This window comes from Hypomesus nipponensis, chromosome 11 (assembly GCF_054491055.1).
Source record: "Hypomesus nipponensis isolate SF chromosome 11, ASM5449105v1, whole genome shotgun sequence".
Lineage (NCBI taxonomy): Eukaryota > Metazoa > Chordata > Actinopteri > Osmeriformes > Osmeridae > Hypomesus > Hypomesus nipponensis.
Window position 1 is genome coordinate 13,500,637 of NC_140371.1, and position 21,440 is coordinate 13,522,076.

At 47.9% G+C, this 21,440-nt stretch overlaps 1 protein-coding gene across 1 annotated transcript in view; it reads right to left on the reverse strand.

Moving 5' to 3' along the window:
- meis1b (Meis homeobox 1 b) overlaps positions 1-21,440 on the reverse strand; it is a 68,201-nt gene that overhangs the window by 23,005 nt on the left and 23,756 nt on the right. Inside the window, exon 8 of the mRNA XM_084709369.1 lies at positions 12,829-12,974. Within this exon, the coding sequence (XP_084565495.1) occupies positions 12,829-12,974 (146 nt within the window). The remainder of the gene's footprint in view (positions 1-12,828; positions 12,975-21,440) is intronic.

The following is a 21,440-nucleotide window of genomic DNA, read 5'->3' on the forward strand; positions in this document are numbered from 1 at the left end:
CCTACTACTCCCGCTGTCCTAGCCCTGGTCCAGGACTGGCTCTGGTCTAACGTGGGCTAACGTATCATTGTGAAAACCAAGACTGGGACCGAGGTCAGTTCAACCAAGGACAAAACCAGCTTTCTGTCCAAAGCATTTGGAAATGATTGTGCTCTCTGGTTTCATAACCCAAGGACACAGAGGGTGAGGATGAGATTGAGAGTAAATAGTCTGGTCCAAACATATCACTTTAGCCCAGGACGTTTTACCTAGGACAACTGACACACGCAAGTATCCTGTACCCTCCTATTCCAAAGGTTTATCTGCTCTGCACTCAGAGGGGGAGATAGAGGGAGGGAAGATGGTGGAAGGAAGGAGAAAAAGAGGGAGGAGGTCTGGAGAAACTCCAGCCGGTCTGTCTTATCGGCACTAGGATGCTCCGGTTCACTGTGAGGGGAGGACTATTTAGGAAGTTCCTTTTATCTGGTTACTTCTTTTTTTCTCTCTCCCTTCCCTTCATCTTGCCTGCTCAGCAAAAGAGAGCCTCTCTTGCCCGCTCTCTCTCCTGTTCTCCTTCTCGCTCTCGCTCTCTCTCTCTCCTCACTCTCTTTCCCATCCTCTCTCTGTTTATCTGCTGAGTGTTTCGCTGTACATAGACAATGAACCACCAAGGCGTATCGTAGCTATTGCTATCACATCTCTCTATCACTTTCTTTTTCTCTCCATCTTTAAATGTCGTCTTTCTGTTTCTATCCCTCTCTAATCATACTGCATGTCCCACTCTCTCTATATATCTTCTTTATGTCTGTCTCTCAATCGCTTTATTTCTATCTCTCCTTCCCCGTCTCTCCCTCTGTCTCTATGTCCTATTTAACCAATTAATTACAACCGCCACCCCCCCTTCAGATGTTCCTCTGCTGTCTTAGCCTTGTGCTCTTATCATTGTATGTCTATTTAAGGCAACATTTCTAGTCTGTGTGATTCCCATTAAAAAGGCTTTCCGCACTTGATTAGCTTCATGAATTGACTGTATGGGGAAAACGCGACTCTCAGTTTAACAAGAAGACTGATGGGGATACAGAGCCAAAGATGTACAGCTAGGAAATGGCAGATGATAATGGGATGTTCCTCTAAAGACTATGGAAAAGTGTTGGTTTGCATGTGTCAACATAGCACAACATAAGTCCCTACAGGAGAAGTGCTCTTTTTGACTGCCTCTTAACAAGTCGTTGGTCAAATGTGTATAATTGAATTACTGTGTCACCTTTAAACACTCCTGTTCATAAGCCTTTGGTGATCACTACTGAGCATGTGCAGGTTAGCGGGGACTCTGCCTAGATCCACTGTCCAGCATCAAGTGCTTTGAGGCCCTAATCTCTGTGGAAACCAAGCTGCCCATCAGGAATGCCTGAAGGCTAATCCGGGGGCCTTTTTGGACGGGAGGGCATCAGAGTATCATAGAGAAAGTCATAGACACACACAAACACACATCAAATATTTGGAGACAAACGACAAAGGGTCAGGCCTCCAAACTTGGGATGAGAATGACTACAAAGCCCATTTGGAAGCCTGTTGCTAATATGATAAGGCTGTCATCTTCAGTTCAGTTACTGGCAAAATAAGATAGAGAGATAGAGAGAGAGATAGAGAGAGAGAGAGAGATAGAGAGAGAGAGAGAGAGAGAGAGAGAGAGAGAGAGAGAGAGAGAGAGAGAGAGAGACAGACAGACAGACAGACAGACAGACAGACAGACAGACAACAGACAGACAGACAGACAGACAGCCTTGTGTGTGTATTCATGCACAGCACTGAGACTGATGCCATTTCAAATTCCTTTTCTGTGTAGGTGGCACAAACACAGATCCCTTTGACTTCATTAGGGAGCGAGAACCAAGTGAGCTTCAGAAGGAATGAAACAATATGAAAAGGAGCAAAAAAAAGAAAGTGAGAAAGAAAGAAGAAAACAAAACAAAGCTTTCGTAACCCAATTTCATCGAAACAGGCAGCTCAAACAAAAACAACTGAAAAAAAGGATAACGAACGAAGATCTTGAAAGACTCCAAACGGCGAGCAGTTTCAGATTGCCCTAACCAGACTCTTTGCTAGCTTCCCATCTTAACAGAGAGATTGTACGTGGGGAAAAGCTTCTTCTTTCATGGAGAACGCTTTACCCTGAAGTTCACAATGAGCTAACTAAACCAACACAAAGCCTTAGCATGAATTATTCAAGCTGCCTTTTTTCGAAAGCCCTGTTCTACACACCAGGAATACGGCAGAATTTCCCTCCTCAAAACAACCCTCTTCGATCATCCCGGAGATAAAGAAGAAGAAAAAAAAGAACAGATGGATTCAGTTTTCTCATCCTTTAATGAGAATTTCCCTGCATGAAAAACAGCTTTTGTTGGTTTAAGGAGAATTGCACAGTGTTTTTGCCTATGGGGATCTGATAACTCCTGTTAGTTGGGGGCTTGGCAGTGCAGGATGCAAAATGCGTAATCAAATCTGTAATATGAAGTGGATTAGACAGCAACGGTTGTAGCAGCCATTAGTACTGTATGATTAGAATATAACTTTTCAGTTTGGGGGGGGGGGGGGGGTTGCAGTGCTCTTTGCATGGGATTGTATAGTAAGGGTGTATATTTGTTTACAGTAGGTGTGCCAAGTCAGTTCCTTCAGTGAGGCATCCTTTTACCAGGTGTGTGCACATCATTTACATTTAGTCATTTAGCAGACGCTCTTATCCAGAGCAACTTACATTAAGTACAGGGACACTCCCCCCATGGCAAGTAGGGTGAAGTGTGTTGCCCAAGGACACAATGTTATTTGGCACGGCTGGGAATCAAACCGGCAACCTTCTGATTAATAGCCCTATTCCCTAACCACTCAGACATCTGACTCCCCCATCAGGCTATACCTTTGACAATGTTTGACCCACATCCAAACCATCAACGTGTTGCAGTTCATACCATCTACATGATGCATAGCACTGGGCGTGTCTACATCACATACACAAGGCGCTCAAGCTCATGCTCAGCCAAGCACGTTCTCTCCGAAATCGAGGGTGCATCAGGCCAATGCCTCCACTGGGCAGAGGGAGGGAGCCACATTTGCTAAGGGGGGGCCGGATGTGGCACAACACCTGCTGCTGTTCCTCCCTCTGTGAAATAATGGCTGGTAGACAGGGGAGGGGGGGTGAGCGGTGGCGATGTGGGTGTGTGTAGCATGCTAGCTAGCGTTAGCGGTGTTCGCTGGACTGCGGCTGATGAGCGGGGGCTAATTCAGGGGGTGATTATGTCGTTTGCTGGCCCACTAAACCTCTTTAAGCCTGTAATTACCGCCTATTTGAGCGAAGGGAGGCACTCCAAAGCAATTGGGGGCTCGCACCACGCAGTGCACTGAACGATGGCCGCAGCTGGAGGTGGACTGCCCCAGGGCAGGGGGTTCGGGAGGGGGACTGACGGCGCCGCATCTCAGGCAGGTAGCACCGCCGGCTGGGTAGAGGCCGTGGGTTGCCCCCCCACCTCTGGGCTGGAGCACTGAGGCTAATGCTATCTGAAATACAAACGCTTGCTAACTAGGCACACAGTAAACAGGGCTGCCACATGGCTAAGGAGGAAACTAATTGTTGTTTTGGTGATTGTCAAGAGAGCAGAGGATGCAGAGCAGCTCTAAACACAAAGGTCTATTAAGACATGGCTGGCTACACATCCTACCCACATCCCAACCCTCTTTGACTAAATTGGGCTTGGGAAGGGGGGGGGGGGGTGGTGGGGTTCTTTTTTTAGGACTCACCCATAAAACACAAAAGAAAGAATCAGATTACCACATTACACCTTGACCGAAGTTGGAATCTGGTCCATTTTTGCTTGACTTTCAAGGAAATTCGACTTTACTTAATGCCACTGAAATCTGACCCTCCAAGGAAGTAATTTGGGGACCACAGAACATTCTAATAACCCAGGCGATATTATTATGTTATTATCATAATTACCCTTTTGCCCCCATCGTTTTAATTAGGAACTTGCCGGAGCCCCAGGGGGGGAAAGGACCCTGGGTATGGTTGGGAGAACGTTGAAAGTAGGTAAAGGTATTTCACAATTGCTGCCTTATGCTCCCGGCGCGGCAGAGATAAAAGAAAGAGGACACGGGAGCAAAGCGATGCTATTGAAAGATGAAGCTCTCTCTCTCCCTCTCTCTCTCCACAGTGCCTCCCATCTCCTTCTATATGTTTTCCCCTTGACATCTCTCTTTCCTTCTCTGTCAATAATCGTCTCCTCCCCGCCTTTCTCTCTCTCTCTTTCTCTCTCTCTCTCGCTCTCTCTCCCTTCTCTCTCTCTCTCTTTCTCTTTCGCTCTCTCTCTTTCTCCCTCTCTCTTTCTCTCTCCTTCCCACCTCTATCTTTGTCCGTTCCTCTCTCACCACCCACAGGATCCCCATCTCTCTGTCTTCACCTCTCCCCCTACGCCTCTCTTTCTCAAACTCCCTCCCTCCCTCCCTCCCTCCCTCCCTCCCTCCCTCCCTCCCTCCCTCCCTCCCTCCCTCCCTCCCTCCCTCCCTCCCTCCCTCCCTCCCTCCCTCCCTCCCTCCCTCCCTCCCTCCCTCCCTCCCGTCCTTCCTTCCTTCCTTCCTCCCTCCATCCCTTCCAGCCTCCACCACCCTGCCTATGCGTTCTCTCCATCGACAGAGGAGGGTCTTCCCCATCAGTGAACCGCTTTTACAAATCAATGACTTAATCTGTCGTAACAAACATGTGAGCAGCACCCTCAGTCTCTCCACCACCACTTCACCCCCCACCACCCCGCTGCCGTTGCTACAGCCCGGCACCATCCACTCAGGGAGGGACAGAGGGAAGAGAGTAGCAGAGAGATGGAGAGAGAGAGAGAGAGAGAGAGAGAGAGAGAGAGAGAGAGAGAGAGAGAGAGAGAGAGAGAGGGGGGGGGGGGGATTGGGTAAACCTGGGTGAGAAACAGAGAGAGGGAAAAGCATGAGAGTGAGCGAGAGAGGCCCGTGGTAGATACACAAAGAGACAGGGAGGGAGAGGGAGAGATATAGACAAGACACTGGGGAGAGGAAAGGGTCGACAACTGGTGAGAAAGAGGAGCGAGCATAAATAAGACAGAAATGGAATTGAAATAGTGAGAGAGCCCTGCTAACATACAGTATCTATCAAGCCCTTAGCTCTCAATCTCACACTACAGTTACCGCTTCTTGCCTGTCTGGGTTTACCACCTGGTTCAGTAGGTAGAATCCTTCACACTCCACTGGGCAAGCACACACACACACAGACACGCACACACACACACACAGACACGCACACAGACACACAGTCCTCCAGCCTCCACAGGGATACCTAGGATCAGCTGGTATATACTAAACACACCACCTGCTTATGCTCCTCTACCCACAAACACACTGCCGTCACAGCCTTAGCTACCATTAGCCTACATGGCACATCATGCTAAACATCTTGCCTAAGAACGATTAAATGCATCTATGAATATTTACCACCACACTTTCAGCCAGTACATTACATCTTGTGTCTATCAGAGACTTGTTTTAGCTAGTGCTTAGAAGGACAACACAGAACTGCCAAATGGACAGCATGATGTAGACAAAAACATTTGAAAAAGCACAAGAATTCAGCTACATTGATGCGACTGGCTTTCGATGTTCTTTCTGACAACAAACAACAACCCATAGGGTGAGAGACAGACTGAGAGTGAGAGTGAGAGAGAGAGAGAGAGAGAGAGAGAGAGAGAGAGAGAGAGAGAGAGAGAGAGAGAGAGAGAGAGAGAGAGAGAGAGAGAGAGAGAGAGAGACAGAGAGAGAGAGAGAGAGAGAGAGAGAGAGAGAGAGAGAGAGAGAGCTTGCAGGGCTTGGAACAGCACGCTTGGGCGAGATTACAAGTGGGAGGAACTGAATTGATAAATTAGTTCAGCCGACGTGCAAACTGATTACCGCGACGGCACTGCCATAGAATCCATCAGGCATACACAGCCACAGAGACACATGGAGACAAAGACACAAATGTGCACAGACACATACACACAATATGCAGATACACACAGGAACACACACACACACATCCATGCACACATACACACACACACACATGTACAAACCCGTACGAGCAGACTTGCACACAGAAACACAAGCACACACATGCGTGCACACGCATGCACACACACAATAACACACACATGAACGCACACACACAGAAACAGGATGTATCTAGGGCAGAGTAGGTTCTGCAGCCTCTGTAAATAAAAGGTATTGAGCTGCTGACTCGAACCGGAAAGATCCCAGAGCTCTTTGGCTCACAGCACACATCCAGCCAGTGGATGATGGCTAAAGGCTAATGGCTAACACTGATAGGATTTTTCACTTACCAGTGTTAGCCACTTATTTTAGCTAGCCTTTCACTGACTATGACGCTAGCTGTTATACTAAATATGACTATGATGCCTACTATTAAGTAGCAGGCTAAAGCAAATTACGTTTTTTGACAATGAGGATGCTACACCATGACCCTACAGAGGGGAGTGCTGGAGGCTAGCAATGGAAATGGAACTGAATGGAAAAGCTCCATTGAGCTCACCGCAGTCTGTGACAGCATTTTTCCCTGACTCTTCTCTTTGCTCATCAACCTACCGCACACACTCCAATAAATACCACAGCGACAGTGGGGAACTCCACGCCCCAACCCCGGCACACATGTCGCTATTGGTGTTGATGTGTTTGTGCGCGCGCGTCCGCGAGAGCACACTTTCGAGTGCATGTCGGTGCATGCAGATATCGGTCTGTGTGCGTGTGTTAACTTATGCCTGTGTGTGTGTACACACATATGTGTGCGTGTTTGCGGGAGAGTGTGTGTGTGTGTGTGTGTACTGTCCCGAGGCTGTGCGTGAACCTTTTTATTGGGATTTGCAGATCAACGCGAACTGATTAGCAGAAAGACAACCCGGGAGCGTTTTCACACATGGAAGGGGACAGGGCCTACGTCCACTCCCTCCCAGCCAGACAAGGTCTGAACACTCACACGCACGCACGCACACACACACACACACTCGCGCACGCACACGGACGCACACAGACACTCTCTCACATCCAGTTGATAATGAAAACTAATACCGGCGTGGTACGTATCTCTCGCGTCATGCCGTGGCCGGGGGGCTGGCATACAGCGATGAAACCGCAGGTCACTGCGGTTTGTCGCCCCAGTGCAGTGAGGTGACGGAGGGGGAGGACGTCACGGGGCAAGGGAAGACAGAGTGAGGACGTGCCCGGTTCCGTATCAAGGTCTGGCCCCCCCACATCATTCACGATACGGTTAGACTCTTACATCGACATTTGACCCTTAGATGGGCCAGTGTAAAATTCCCATCAGATCAGAGCCATTCACGAGTCAGTGCTCAGGAGAGCATGAACACGGGCTAGGGGTCATTCTGGATGTCTAGAAAGGGGGTTATGTTGTGAACCTGGCAACTGTTGATCCCTTCCAGCCCTACTGACCGACCTTGAAGGTTTGTAAAGTTCTCACATTCTCAAGTAAATTGGACTCTCTTGACACACACACACACACACACACATCCTAGGCTCCCACACAGGCACTAACATACACAGGTAGCACACACACATGAACACACACACACACACCAAGAAACAGACCTTGCTCTCCAGGTCTCTGGCAGACATCTTGAGAAGGGTCAAAGGTAGCATGAATTAAAAGTTAACTGCCCTTAAGGGCCATTAAAGGGAGAGAGAGAACGATACATGGAGGAACTGGAGAAACCGAGCGAACAAGAAAGAGAGAAAGAGATTAAAAGAGACCAGAAGAGATATGAGGCGGCCGGACCAGGGGGGGAAAAGTCCCCGGGGAAACTGGTTCCTGCATCTATCCATCTTCCTCTGTATCCCTTCATCCATGCATCCATCCATCCATCCATCCATCATGACACAGATGGCCTTTCAAGGCTCCATGTCAGGAGTGACAGCCTCCCTCTGCCCTGACCATACGGACTCTACCATCACCCCCGATACCCCACCCACCACCCCCCTCGCCTCTACCAGATGGGCTGGTCTGGCTATCCCCTTCTCACCATGTCTACCATACTGCACAAGATCTGGTCAGCGGCGATTAATGCATGCAATCCACACACACACACACAAATACACGCATGATCTGTGGAACACTGTGAGTGTGTGTGTGTGTGTGTGTGTGGGTGGGTCAGTCCACAAAGAGAAGCCTCTAAAGAACGCTGTCTGCTGGAGTCCCGGGGGCCTGTCAAGAAGGGTAATTGATGATGTTTTCATTACAAGGTGTGGGACTTGGGGGGTTTGGATGGGGTGGCTGTGTGTGTGTTACGGGGAGGGGGGGGGGGGGGGGGGGTTGACTCAGCTGCCACGTCTTTGACACCCACCACTACAATGGGAGGTAAGGTCAATGCATGGCTCCCAAAGTGCCCCGCGCTCAAACGGACCAATACCCCCCAAAAAGTCCAGAAAACAACCGAGAGGACAAATGGGATGTCACAGAAAAATGTCACGGAAAAAGAGGATCCGAATAAATAGAGATGAAATGCTGTTTAAATTAAATATACTGTTTCTCTGAATCTGTCTCTCGCCGGTCGCACTGAAGTGCCAAGTCAGGGCAACCTTGGTGCACGCGGGACGGGATCTTTTTTAGATCTTAATTTGGTGGCGCCTCAGACTCTGACTGCCTCTTAGGCGGAATTAAGGCTTAATCGGAGACCTCAGGCCACACGGACCACAAAATTACATTTCTATATCAATGTGAATGGACTTTTTTGCTCTTGTTATACATTCATGAATGAAATACAAAACACAATACGCGGTCAGATGGTTAAAATCAATTCATTCTCCTAATCGGATTCATGTATTTATAATGTCCTTTCTTTTTTGATGCCATTTTGACCTTTAAGAGACTTTCCTGCTTGAATTTGTCTAAATATAAGGAAGTTAGGTCTCTTGAGGTTTTGGGCACCATGAAAGCTTCCTTGTGAAGGCGAAGTCCCACAGAATGATATCCCACTAGGTCTGGGTTACCGTGGTGAGCCGAGGTTGCAGTGGGTGACCAGAGCGCTGACATCTTGGGGCTCCGGCAATAAACAGTCGATGACTAATGGCATCTGCAGCCCAGAGGAACTTTGACCTCAAAAGCTTTTCTTTTTTCTTATTTGGATGAGGCCATTCATGGAAGGCTCTCTTTACTAACCAGTGCCCAGCTCCCACTGACAGTATAAACACTATCAGCCATCTTAGAAAGATTCAAAATGGCCACAACTCGTTTCTTTACACTACCACCCTTGCTTACCACAAACTTTCCCAAAACTCCTTTTGAATGAACCTTTATGAACCTTTACATTTTTAATTTTTCATTTGAGCTTTCATTTGAGAATTTGAAATAGCTACCAGGAGTAGAAAAACAGTATTGTTTCTTTTTAGTTTAAAGCAGAACAAGATGACCCTCCCTTCAGAGAAGTATCAACCACCAGCACTAAAATAAATACTTTTCACAGACTCTCTAAATGAGTTATTAGGAGAGCAACAGCCAGTCCCATCTCCCACCTCAGACCCTTAGCCCTCCTTTTCTCACTCTGCCTCTGGATTCCTGTAAGACCCAGGACCCCTCCGTGAGAGCCGTCTCACCCCTGCCAGTGCAAAAATGAATTATATCGCTTTTCACACCTGTTTCTGCTCAAAAACCCTGCTGCACGGTGATGTGTAAAAAACGCTTCCAGAGGGAAAACGCACTCTCCCAAAAAGGCTACATCTGTGTGCGCGGGTAGCTAAATTAGCCCCTAATTGCATTAACGGGGGGGATTATGCCTTCCAGTAGACCTTTTTTTTATATTCTTATTTTTCTTCTTTATAGTAGGGGGTTTTAGGGTTCGGGAGGTAGTGCTGGTGGAGGGGTTTTTGCGGTTTGGCTTTTTACGAGCTGCGATCGCGGCTCGCTCCGATGGTTCTGTGTACAAATAGGAGGGGAGGAGAGAGTCTGTATGTGTGGATGCCAGGCTAATATGGCGATGCTAACACTCCAAACGCCAACAGCCCCCTCCTCCTTCCCCTTACACACACACATACACTCACACCCACACACACGGGCCAGCCGACATGCTCCCCCACGCCAACCCCCACGTCTGCATGGCAACAATCTGAAGGGGGTTCTGAATTCCATCTAATTACTCCATCCCATAATTTCACAAATTGCCTTTCCATTGGGGAACGGAGAGCAGAGCACAGGGCGCGCTGGGGATTTGGGGCCTGAGCTTTCATTTACTACTCATTTCTTGTTAAATTAAACAAGAAAATACCATTTGTGAGGAGAGGGTGGAAATCAGGGGTTAAGAGAAAGAAGGAGAGAGGGAGGGACAGAGGGGAAGAAAGAAATAGATTCCAATTACACAGAGATGGAAAAGGAGAAACAGAGAAATGTTCTCTGCATTTCCCCACCAGGTCGCTGTGGCCCAATCATTCGGTTTTGGTTCCAATAAACAGACCATACAAAGGAAGAGACAAGGGTGGGATGGGGGGGGCTGGTTTCCTTCTCCATCACCATGTTTACCATTTTCGCCCACGAGCGGCGAACTTGAAAGTCAATCGCCTCGTCGCCATCGGGTCTCAGTTTGGCAAAAGTTCTCCCGCGGCGCTCGCCGGTTCAGACGCCCCCGATTGGCAACGGGACCGCGCCGTTGCGCTGAGCGCGGGGGGGGGGGGGGGGGAGAGCAGAGCGAAGGGGAGCCGTGGGACGACATTTATAGGACGGTCAACTGGTGTACGGAGGGGGGATTTCATATGGTGTGCGCTCGATCCCTTTATCGCTCCATAAATCCCTTCATCCCTCCCTCCGCTTGCTTCTCCTCCCACCAGCGCTCCCCATGGAGAGGCTGCAGCCTTGCCTGCCACCCACCTTCCCCTTCCGCTCCAGCACAATGGCAGCTCTCTAGCGGGCACTAAGTGGGAGGGCAAAGAACAGCGGGGCACAAACATGGTGGCGATGCCTCTTGCTGCGTTCCGTTCCCTCCCTATGCTATTCTGCGTTGTATTCCGACAATCCCAGGATAAGTGCGCGGATGCTGAAAGCTGACCGCCATCGTGTCTATCTTCCAGAGGCCAGGCCGTGCTCGTCGCACACTCTCCCAAGCCGTGAAAAGGCAGCTGATTTTGGTTACATCGCACACCCAAGGCACCAAGAGAAAGAGAGGGAATTTGCCTGTTTCTTATTCATGTCTCTCCCTAAGCAGGCCTCCCTCCCACTCTCCCTTTCTCTGTATGTGTGTACATTGTGTGCGTGTGTGTGTGTGCGCGCGCGCGCATGTGTGTGTGTGTGCGCGCGCGCGCATGTGTGTGTGTGTGGATATTTTGCGCGTGTTTGCACATGCACAGACCGCCACAGACAGGATGTGTGCATGCAAAGCAGACTTTGTTTCCAGCACCTTTCCTCTGAGGCCCCTGAAGATTTGGTTGGTTGGGTGGGGGCGAGGGGGGGGGGGGGGGCGGGGGGGTTGAAAGGGAGGTCAGAGAGTGACTGATTGGGGTGTGTTATTTGGGAAGGAGTTGGTTTCTGAGGGACAGATTATATGTATCACATGTGTGAGACATGGGTGCGCATGACTGTGTTTGGTCAAACAGTTTGAACATGCTTGAAAACACATTGCGTCCTCATATTGACAAAACAACAGGCCGTGTTGCTACTGAGTTCGAAATGAATTGAAACATGAACGTTCGCGTCGGACTCTCACACGCGCGACAGGCTTCCTGCACTCCCACAGCCACATACTGCTTCGCACCACCAAACTGCTCCTTCCTGACACGTGAAATTCAAAACAACAGCTACCTCACCAGAAGGTCCTTATCATATACTCCACAAAGCCATGGCTGTTGATATATGAAGATAAGTGGTTTTCTCCTCCGCCCGTCAAGCTCATATTGCTTTGTGGTGAGAGAAATAGAGAAACTAAGAGGACCATCAAAGCTGTGGGATCCGAGCCACCACATCAATGAGGCCCACTGTCTATTGTCACAGGTGGAGGGAAGCGCAGTGCCTTGGGGTAGGCTAGGCTAACCACTTATGGCTAATGTCTAGAGGACTATCACCGAAGATCGTTCTTTGAAAAGTTGGTGAAGACAAACTACCAAGAGATTTGTCCTTCGGTTGAGAGGTGCTTGGACATGATGGTTGTATCTCAACAAGGGGGCTCCACTTTAGAATTAACAATGTTCATAATGTGATAAACATCATTACATCATTACCCCCACTAGTGCTATTATTGGCTATTAGCTTCACATAATAGTGACCCAAACGCTTGATGATTATAAAACAGCTGTTAAGTAAAACCCCCTTGGAATCCTGTCCTTCTGAAATATAGTGTCCAATTTTGCTCGTAATAAAGTTCATCTATCCACAACGTCTTCAGCTTCTTGGCTTCAAGCTTATCCAGTTTCACCAGATGACGAGTGAGAGCACAGTCTGCCTAGATCACCCCTAGATTACACAGCCCTGTGTCTTTGAAGTGCGTGGTACGAGCCGGGAGACATTGTGGCTGAGAGGGTCTGGCGTGTGTGTGTGTGTGTGTGGGGGGGGGGGGGGAGAGGGGGAGGGTGTGTATATGTACGAGTAAGAGATCAATTTGGAGTGTGTGTATGCACAATGAGAATATGTGTGTGCGTCTGTACTTCAGCTATGGTTTGCACGTGTACATATGCTTTGCACATTGTGTCTGTTCATGTGTGACAGGCGATATATATAGTAGATATCTGAATATAAGGGAGAAATTTAGTGACACAGACAGACAAGTGACAAAAATACTTTGTATTTGTGCTCACCGTTAGATGCTGAAAAAGCCAAGCCCTCATGATATTTGTGGCCACTTTAGGAAAGATGCCTCTTTTCTTATTACGCTTCTTCTCTTTATCCGGGTCATCGTCATCGCCTGTGCTGGGGGATGCCACACTGTTGTCCAGTCCATCACCTGTCACATGACAAGGGAAACAGGAAGTGACCACAGAGATTAGAAAAACTGCTTGTTTACTTCCTGGATTCACTCTATATTCAGGGTTCAAAAGGCATTAATGTGATTTGAGAAATTGAAGAGCAGCTTTGTATGCGCAGAAGGTGGGTAGCGAAACAACAATGGCCGCCAGAGAATGGCTAGAGAACAGCACCTCAAGAATCCATTCATTTTTAATACTTTATAAATAACCCGCCTTTCATTTGCCAGGGCTCGCAAACACAGGGAGCTCTGCATCTCCAAGAGAGAGAGGCGCACAAAGGACTTGTAAGGTCGCACTCTCCCATCCAACCCAGCGCAGGATCGAAAATGACAGAGAGATTTAGTCTTTATTATCCTGGGGGGAAACAGTTATTGAAGCTCACCCCTGCGCATTCTACCATTTTACCTCAGGTGGAGGAGCTACACGGCACTACAAAGGAAAGGGGGGGAAGGTGGGGGGGGGGGGTGCAGATAAAAGGCAAAAGGGTAAAAAAAAGTGTAAGGAGCGCAAACAGCGCTAAAAAAACGAAAACTGCTTTTCATAACAATAGCGTCATGGCTGCTTACAGCCACCTGTAGGGTCTTGATAAGTTTCCATTAAGGGCAGTTAACCTCACCTAAGGGGAGAAGAGAGACAGCTTAGAGTGTTTGGGCTCTGGGGGAGAGCAAGGAGGAGGCGCTCAGAGGGTTCTACTCTGCATTCAAACATGCATACAAATGCACACAGAGAGCACTTATTCAGAGCCCCCAATGATTGTACGCGTTCTATACAGCGCCAGTGGAAAAGACTGAAATGCAACCGCTGCCATGAAAAGCCTCCCTCCTAATTGTTATTATCATTATTCAAAAATGCAAGCCCGTTCCAAAGGAGCCACCCTCTATGAAAAAGATAATCATAAAAGAAACATGAGTGGAGTAAACAAGTAGCACCCACAGCGGTGGAAATTTCTATGGCGGATAACTCACTTTTGTCCCGCCCGCATTTCTCAGGCGGCAGAATAAGAAGAAGAGAAAAAAAAGCTAAAGCAGGGCGCGGAATTGGATCCAGTTATTTATTGATTACACACAAAGCACTTCTAAAGCTGTGGCTCTATTCGCTGCACCCGGGTAGATAACTGCATTCTAACACTCCTCACTTCCCTAGCGCATCGCTAGCTCGCTAACTTGCTAGGCGACGCTACACTACCTAGCTACACCTAAACCCCGACTCATCGATAATTAATGGGGATGTTGGCGCTAATCCGTTTGGAGAAGACTTTTTTCCAGCCTGGCGCATCAATGGAATAATCAAGGGCCTAAAACCTAGGCCTTTGCTCCCCATTACCTCAGGCAAAAGAATTCCTGAAAGCATGCCTTGAGGGCACCTGAATTATATACACCATTAGGCGGGCAAACCAGGCTCTTTCCATTCCATATAAAAAACTACAGCAAGCAGTCAGTCACTCTCTGTGACTGCTCGCCCCACGGATAAGACACCCTAATATTGGAGAGTCTTTTTGGATGAAAATTACAGGCTTATGCTGATGTAGTTAGAATATATTACATGAGGAAATTGTTGAGATAAACCTGGTCGTGTGACTCATGTTTGGTACACAAACATCTAAACGGATGCACACAAACCGTTCCTCTGCACGCACACGTACACACACACACACACACACAAGAATCTACTTCCCAACCCTCCTCCCTCCACCCGCTCTGCATGGTCACGTACAAAAACACACACTTACATAGTCAAGTTTCGATTACATCATTAGCCAGAGCTAAAAGCAGCCCGGGCTTAACAAGTTGGTTTGTTCTGCCTACTGTTTCAGGCCAAACAAACCCCTCCATCCCTGCTTCCTGACACTGAGGTTGGGTGGAGGTGTGGGGGTTGGGGGTGGAGTGGACGGAGCCACAGCAGAGTACGGCTGCTGTAATCTAAAACCAGATTTTCATTGGAAGCAAATGCTCTCAATCCGGTGTAAAGACCGGCTCATGTTCAGCAAAGCCTACAATAACAAACCCAGGGGCTCGTCCCATGCGAGTTAGGAAAACAGAAGCAAATGCAGGGTATCAAGGCAGTGGGATTGGGGGAAAGTGTGCGTGTGTGTGTGTGTGTGTGTGTGTGTGTGCGTGTGAGAGAAAAGAGGGAGAGAGAGGGGGAAAGAGCAGCTAAGAGAGGTGTGAAATACTGAGAGGTAGAGAAAAGTGACGGAGAAGAGAAAAACGTGTCAAGATAGAAAACAGAGGGAGGAGAGTCAGAAGAATAGATGGAGATATAGAAAGGGGATCTAGAAAGAAAGATGGCACCGTACAAAAGGTTACACCCATCCCTTCCTTTCTGTTGCTTAATGATGAACACTTCTTCCCCTACATGTTCTTACTTTAATCTGACCGTGTAGCACCTACAACGTCTGGAAGGAAAAATTGAGAAAAATGGAGGAGAGAGAAAAAGACATAGCCGTCAATTTTATTGGCATTTCCATTTTTGCAGCCATTTGATACCGATCACCTCCAAGAGGTCTGGGGCTAATTTCTGCTTTTCCTTAACCCCGGCGAGGGAGGGAGGGGGGAGGGAGGGAGGGAGGGAGGGAGGGAGGGAGGGAGGGAGGGAGGGAGGGAGGGAGGGAGGGAGGGAGGGAGGGAGGGAGGGAGGGAGGGAGGGAGGGAGGGAGGGAGGGAGGGAGGGAGGGAGCGAGGGAGCGAGGGAGGGAGGGAGGGAGGGAGGGAGGGAGGGAGGAGAGGTGTTGGAGCGAAACACTGGGCCGTGTCTACGGGGCATGTAGCGGGAAATGTCAATGCGGCTGTGGCGTTTCTCCCTGAGAAGGATGGAGAGAGAGAGAGAGATAGACAAACAGATAAAGAGACAGACTATGGGAAAGACTGAGAGGACGGGAGAGGACGAGCGAGAGAGTAAGGAGAAGGAGTTAAAAAAAGTGGAAAAGGAGACAGAGGCAGAAAACCTTCTCAAAGAATGTGCGAACAATGGGAAAGAGGAGAAATGCGCAAAGGAGGACCTGCGGAGTTTGAACGAAGGGGGGAGAAATCGGATGTGGCCGAGAAGGTAGCAAACAGTGGCAGGGACGATGGCAATAGCGCTTATTTTGCCCTTGCCAATCTGGGTCGCCAAACGAGGCGAGCTAGCTCATTAGCAGGGAATCAGCTTCCCAGCAAATACAGGCAGACGGACACCCAGGCTAGCGCTCCAGCTAGCGACCCTGACACGAGAAAATGCCACGGGCACTGCACTGGGGCCCTGCTCGCACTGCATGATGGGCTATGACAGCGCCTTTGCAACTAGTTAGGGAGGAGAAGAACGAGGGGGGGGGGGGGGGGGGTAAGGGGTTGGAGAGGAGGGGTCTGAATCAATCAAGGATGGTAGGGTGCATGTGTTCGTGTGTGGATGTGATGCATGCGTGCATGCATGCACTGCTGTGCATCCATGTGAGAGTAGTGTGTGTCTCTTTAAGTATGAGTGTGTGTGTGTGTGTGTGTGGGTGTGTGTGTGTCAAGCTAGCGACAGAAGACCAAAATGTCATGTCTTCTATTTGTAAGTGTGTGTGTGTGTGTGTGTGTGTTGCAATTAGGAAGCAGGCCAGTGACTGGAGGGAGCCAGAGGCAGGAAAGATGCCCCGGGCAAACCAAGGGAGAGAATATTTTATCAGGCCCCTCACACGCTGCATGCAGCATGTCTCGAAAAGAAACGACTGAGCACTAGCCAAAAACTAGGTTAGCATTCTGCATTCATTTCTATACCTGTGTTAGCATTAGCATTGCAAAGCTGGTTCATCAACTCTTGAGTTGATTTCCTTTATTCCTCATCTGTTCTCCCTTTTGCCCGTTTGCCCGCTTATTTCATCACTTCTGTGATTCGGTGACTCTCTTTCCCGCTTCCTATCTACCATATTGATCCTCACTCCCTTCCTTCATTTTTTCCCCTACTTTCAATCTAAAACATATTTTCTAGATAGTTTAGTATAATCTCCCCCTCTTCTGCTCCTTTCTCTTTCCTTCGGTAGCTCTCTCTTTTTCTCTCAATCTTTTACCCCTGCATCTGTCTCCTTTCTCTCTCCATCTCTCTCTCTAGGCGTTTCCTGACATTATCAAGGGGAATCTGGGCTAATCTGTTATGATCTGATTACCAGGCTGAGCCTCAGTGTGTCTGCATGTCTCTGTGCTGTAATTGGCACTACCTGCCCCTCTTTGTTTGGGCACCCCCGTCATCCAAAGGTGTCAGCCATTTTTCTGCTGCCTGGCAAATTAACGACGGCTTTTTGAATCAGTCATCTGTGTGCAGCCATCCAGTCTGACAAGTCCCTCACAGCACGGCAAAAAAAAAGGAATGACGTTTAGCTTTCTAAATAACTGAGCGGGAAAATGCATTTCCAGAGATGATTTTGTGTGTGTTTTGAGCCAGGGTTTGTCAGCGAAACATGTCCAGATTCATTCAGGATGGATGGCTGGTTTGGGTGCTTTTGTTAGGTTTTACAGGCCATGGTTGGATGGGGAGGAGAGAAGGGTCTTGAGTTTCAAACAGCACATTTAGTCCACGGATAATTTCTCATGAGCTTGTCTGTCTGTCTCCCTCAGTGCAAGTGACCTGGAGCTGATCCCTCATGGGCTACTCCTAAGGTTTCACACCCAAGTAGGCTAGTCTGACCCTGGGTTCCTGATGTAAGTAAGGTCCAGGCATCAGAGGGGCCTGCTATCCTCTTCCAATGACTACATGTGGCAGACACTAAAACTCACACACAGCTGGCCAGAAACAGACACACACACTTTCTTTCTGTCTGTCTCTTTCTCATACATACACACAGTGGAACAAACTCACAAACAGAGAAAGAGAGAGGTAAAAGGGCGGCTCGGAGAGGGAGGGAGAGGATAAAGCAGCGTTTATTGTCTTCAACCATTCATATGCTCAGAGTAGGGGGAGTGTGTGTGCGGGGGGGGGGGGGGGGGGGGCGAGGTGGCTTTCATGGTTCCACAGACCCCTCCCACCTCCAAAAATTCCGAACATGCAGGAATTCCTGTGCCACAATTCCCAACAAGAGGGACACATACACAATTTCTAAGTCTATCTCTCTCGCCTCACTATAGCACTGAGGCCCATGCATAGGCTTTTCACAAGTTACTCCAAGAGGCAGCGTTTTAGCTTTGCTGACCGAAGACTTTGAAAACTGCAGCCCACTCTCGGATGCAAAGACAACACTCTCTTGAAGTAATGATGTGTTATAACTTGTTTTCTTCTTCCACAGAAGAAGAAAGAAAGACAACCGAATGGATATTCTAGTTAGTCTCTGAAGGACATCTATGGAGGTTTTCTACAACTTAGAAAACACCACTATTTTACATTTTGACAGGTATATAGTATAGACATATCATGAATAGGCAAGCAGTGAAATGAATGGTTGCAGATTCTGTGAGGTAAACAGAATATGTTGCTGATTGGTAATTACAGAGAGAACCAGGAAGTAAATAGTAATCTGTGGGGAGATGAGTAATTAGATTCTCTAATTAAACAGAATTATCTTTAAATAATGGGAGTAAATAATGAGAGTTTTGAATAACCATGTGGATATCTTGAAAAATGATGATTTGCTGCGTCAGTATGGGCAGTTTGGTAAATGACATAAATATAGCACTGATTGCTTATTAATTTACAATATAAAGATTACAAACCTAGAAATATATTAGTAATTACAGCTCAATTCAGTGAAATATTTTAAATAGTACAAAGCTATATTTGATTAATACCAAGTTTTAATGGGTATTTAGTATAATTTGACAACTATAGGATGTGTAATGAATATATAGCCTACCTATAGCCAAGTAATCAAAATATATGTGTGTGATTTATCTAGACAATTGCTAATGAGATGCAAGTTTTACATGGTTATTCGTGTTTCGACATATGTGAACACGTGTACACGGTATGCATGTTTTCCTGTGTGTGTGTGTGTGTGTGTTCATGTGTTAATGCCACTGTGTGTGTGTGTGTGTGTGTGTGTGCTTCATGCTCCAGCCACTTCATGCATATCCCCCCACAGTAGAGGGAGGATCAGGCCTGCTGACATACCCATAGGTGATGGCAAAAATGTCACTGGAAATGTGACTGCTCTCTCGACGCCGTTCCCCACTAAAGGGTCACCACCACAGGCTCTCTGACACGCCAGGAAATGCCCGGCGCCCACGGGCACCGACACGACATTAAACGACAACACACATACAGAGACACACAGACACGCACGCACACACACACAGACACACAGACACACAGACACACTCACACCATTGCCTTTTACTCCCACCTCCAAGTCACTGTGCAGAGGGAAAGAGAAAAAGAGAGCGGAGAGAGAGAAAGAGGACCAAAATGAAAGTGTAGGGCCACGAGTTTACCCTTTCATGTCCGGCACTTGTACTGTGTCGCTATTGATTTTTTCGCTTCCTTTGTGTTCGGCTCCTTTTTTTCTAATCTGAAGATAGAAGGCTGCTTCAGTTCAAACAAGAACACTTTGGAAGGGTTTCTCTGATTCTTTTTCCAAGTTAAGGGGAGTACTCACACACACACACACACGCATACAAACTACACATACACACGCAAACGACACACACACAAGCACATGCACTCCACTAGACATTCTAAATCATCCACTTCACTCCTCTTTTTTCTCACTCTCATTTTCTGACCCTCTCAGACAGCTTTTGACACCTTCCCTTCAATATCCACCCGCAAAAGATGGATAGAAAGGGAGAAAGAGATGAAGAGAAATTACGAGAAAAAGAGAGAGTGTGAGAGAGAAGGAGCGTTTTTAAGGAAGGACAAGCGCCGCAACAAAAGCTAAGAGCACTTAACGTCACAAAGCTGAACAACAGTGGCCTTTCCAAAAGCCAGCTGATCTACTGAAAGCTGTTCTAAAGTCATTCAACCCAGCCAAGGGGGAAAGGACTGGAATCCTTCCTGGTCATGGGGATGATAAAAATGAGGAAGAAAAAGCAATATGTTCAATGCATTACACAGTGAAACTCAAGAGATCAACAAAACATTCATTACTGAAAAAAAGGAAAAATGTCACCACATTATATCCTTCTCTGTGTTGGGTGTATGGTCTAACCCTGATCCAACAGGTGTTCTGGAAGCTTCTGGTTATGGAAGGTCTAGAGCTACCCCCCCCCCCACCCCAGCCCCCACCCCCTTACCCCTCCCTCACCCAGGCTGTTCATTTTCCACATGGTGACTATCTGAGTGACACAGCCTCTGATAAGCGCTGTAACACACAGGGATTTTCCGCCTATGCAAGCCTATCAAGACCAGGCCAGCCCAAGTACAGTAGCTTGATAATACAGGAACGCTAGCCCTGTAGCCGCTAGGCTAATAATAGCTACTATTGCCATTCCTGCTTTTAATGTAACAGAGGGGTCTACATGGAAAATAGTATTATAAGAAGGGGACTGCACAAAAGGCTTTAGCCTTCCAACTGAAAGCAGTTGGACTAACTCATATCGAATCAGTTCAAGGGTTGAAATAAAATTCAAAAAGAAACATTTTGATTGATTGAAATGAAAGTGTATTGAGTAGGCCTACATAGTTTACATTGATCTCAGCAACCTATTAGGATTTTCCCTCCAAACATGACACTGTGTATATGGTCAAATGTGTTGTGTAGACAGAGGAATTGGCTTTGTGGGGGAGGGGGGGGTGCAGGGGATATGTAGTCCTATCAGTCTCCCTATGTCTCTCCAGATAAGGGCAAAGGGATAGGAGCAGAGGAAGAGGAAGTGAATAAGTATACTTCTTGTATACTTCCTGTAGCGCTGCCATGTGGAGCAGTGTGATATGGCCCCCTGACGCTGGGGCTCCTGCTACACAATCCCACCGAGTCACTTCCTGAAAGACTCAGACCTCTCTGGGGGGGACTTCCTGTAAGAGTATGACCTGTCTAGAGGGACTTCCTGTAAAAAGAGTCCTGGTGTAACAAAGAGCTGTGATAGCCCAGGGGAGCCAGAAAGTAAGCAATAGAGAGAGAGAGAGAGAGAGAGAGAGAGAGAGAGAGAGAGAGAGAGAGAGAGAGAGAGAGAGACAGAGAGAGAGAGACAGAGAGAGAGACAGAGAGAGAGAGACAGAGAGGGAGGGAGAGAGAGAGAAAGAGCCAGAGAGAGAGACAGAGAGAGAGAGAGAGAGAGAGAGAGAGAGAGAGAGAGAGAGAGAGAGAGAGAGAGAGAGAGAGAGAGAGAGAGAGAGAGAGAGAGAGAGAGAGAGAGAGAGAGAGAGAGAGAGAGAGACTACCCCAGTTGGCTGCTACTGTTATTTCAGAGGTTATCACTGAGGGGAATCTCTCCCTCGTCCCTGCTTCTTTTTAAGTATCACTGGCTTGAGAGGGAGTGATCAGGTTACTACTAAGTGTGTGTATGTGTGTGTTTGTGTAGGACAGCCACACACACACACATACACACACACACACACAC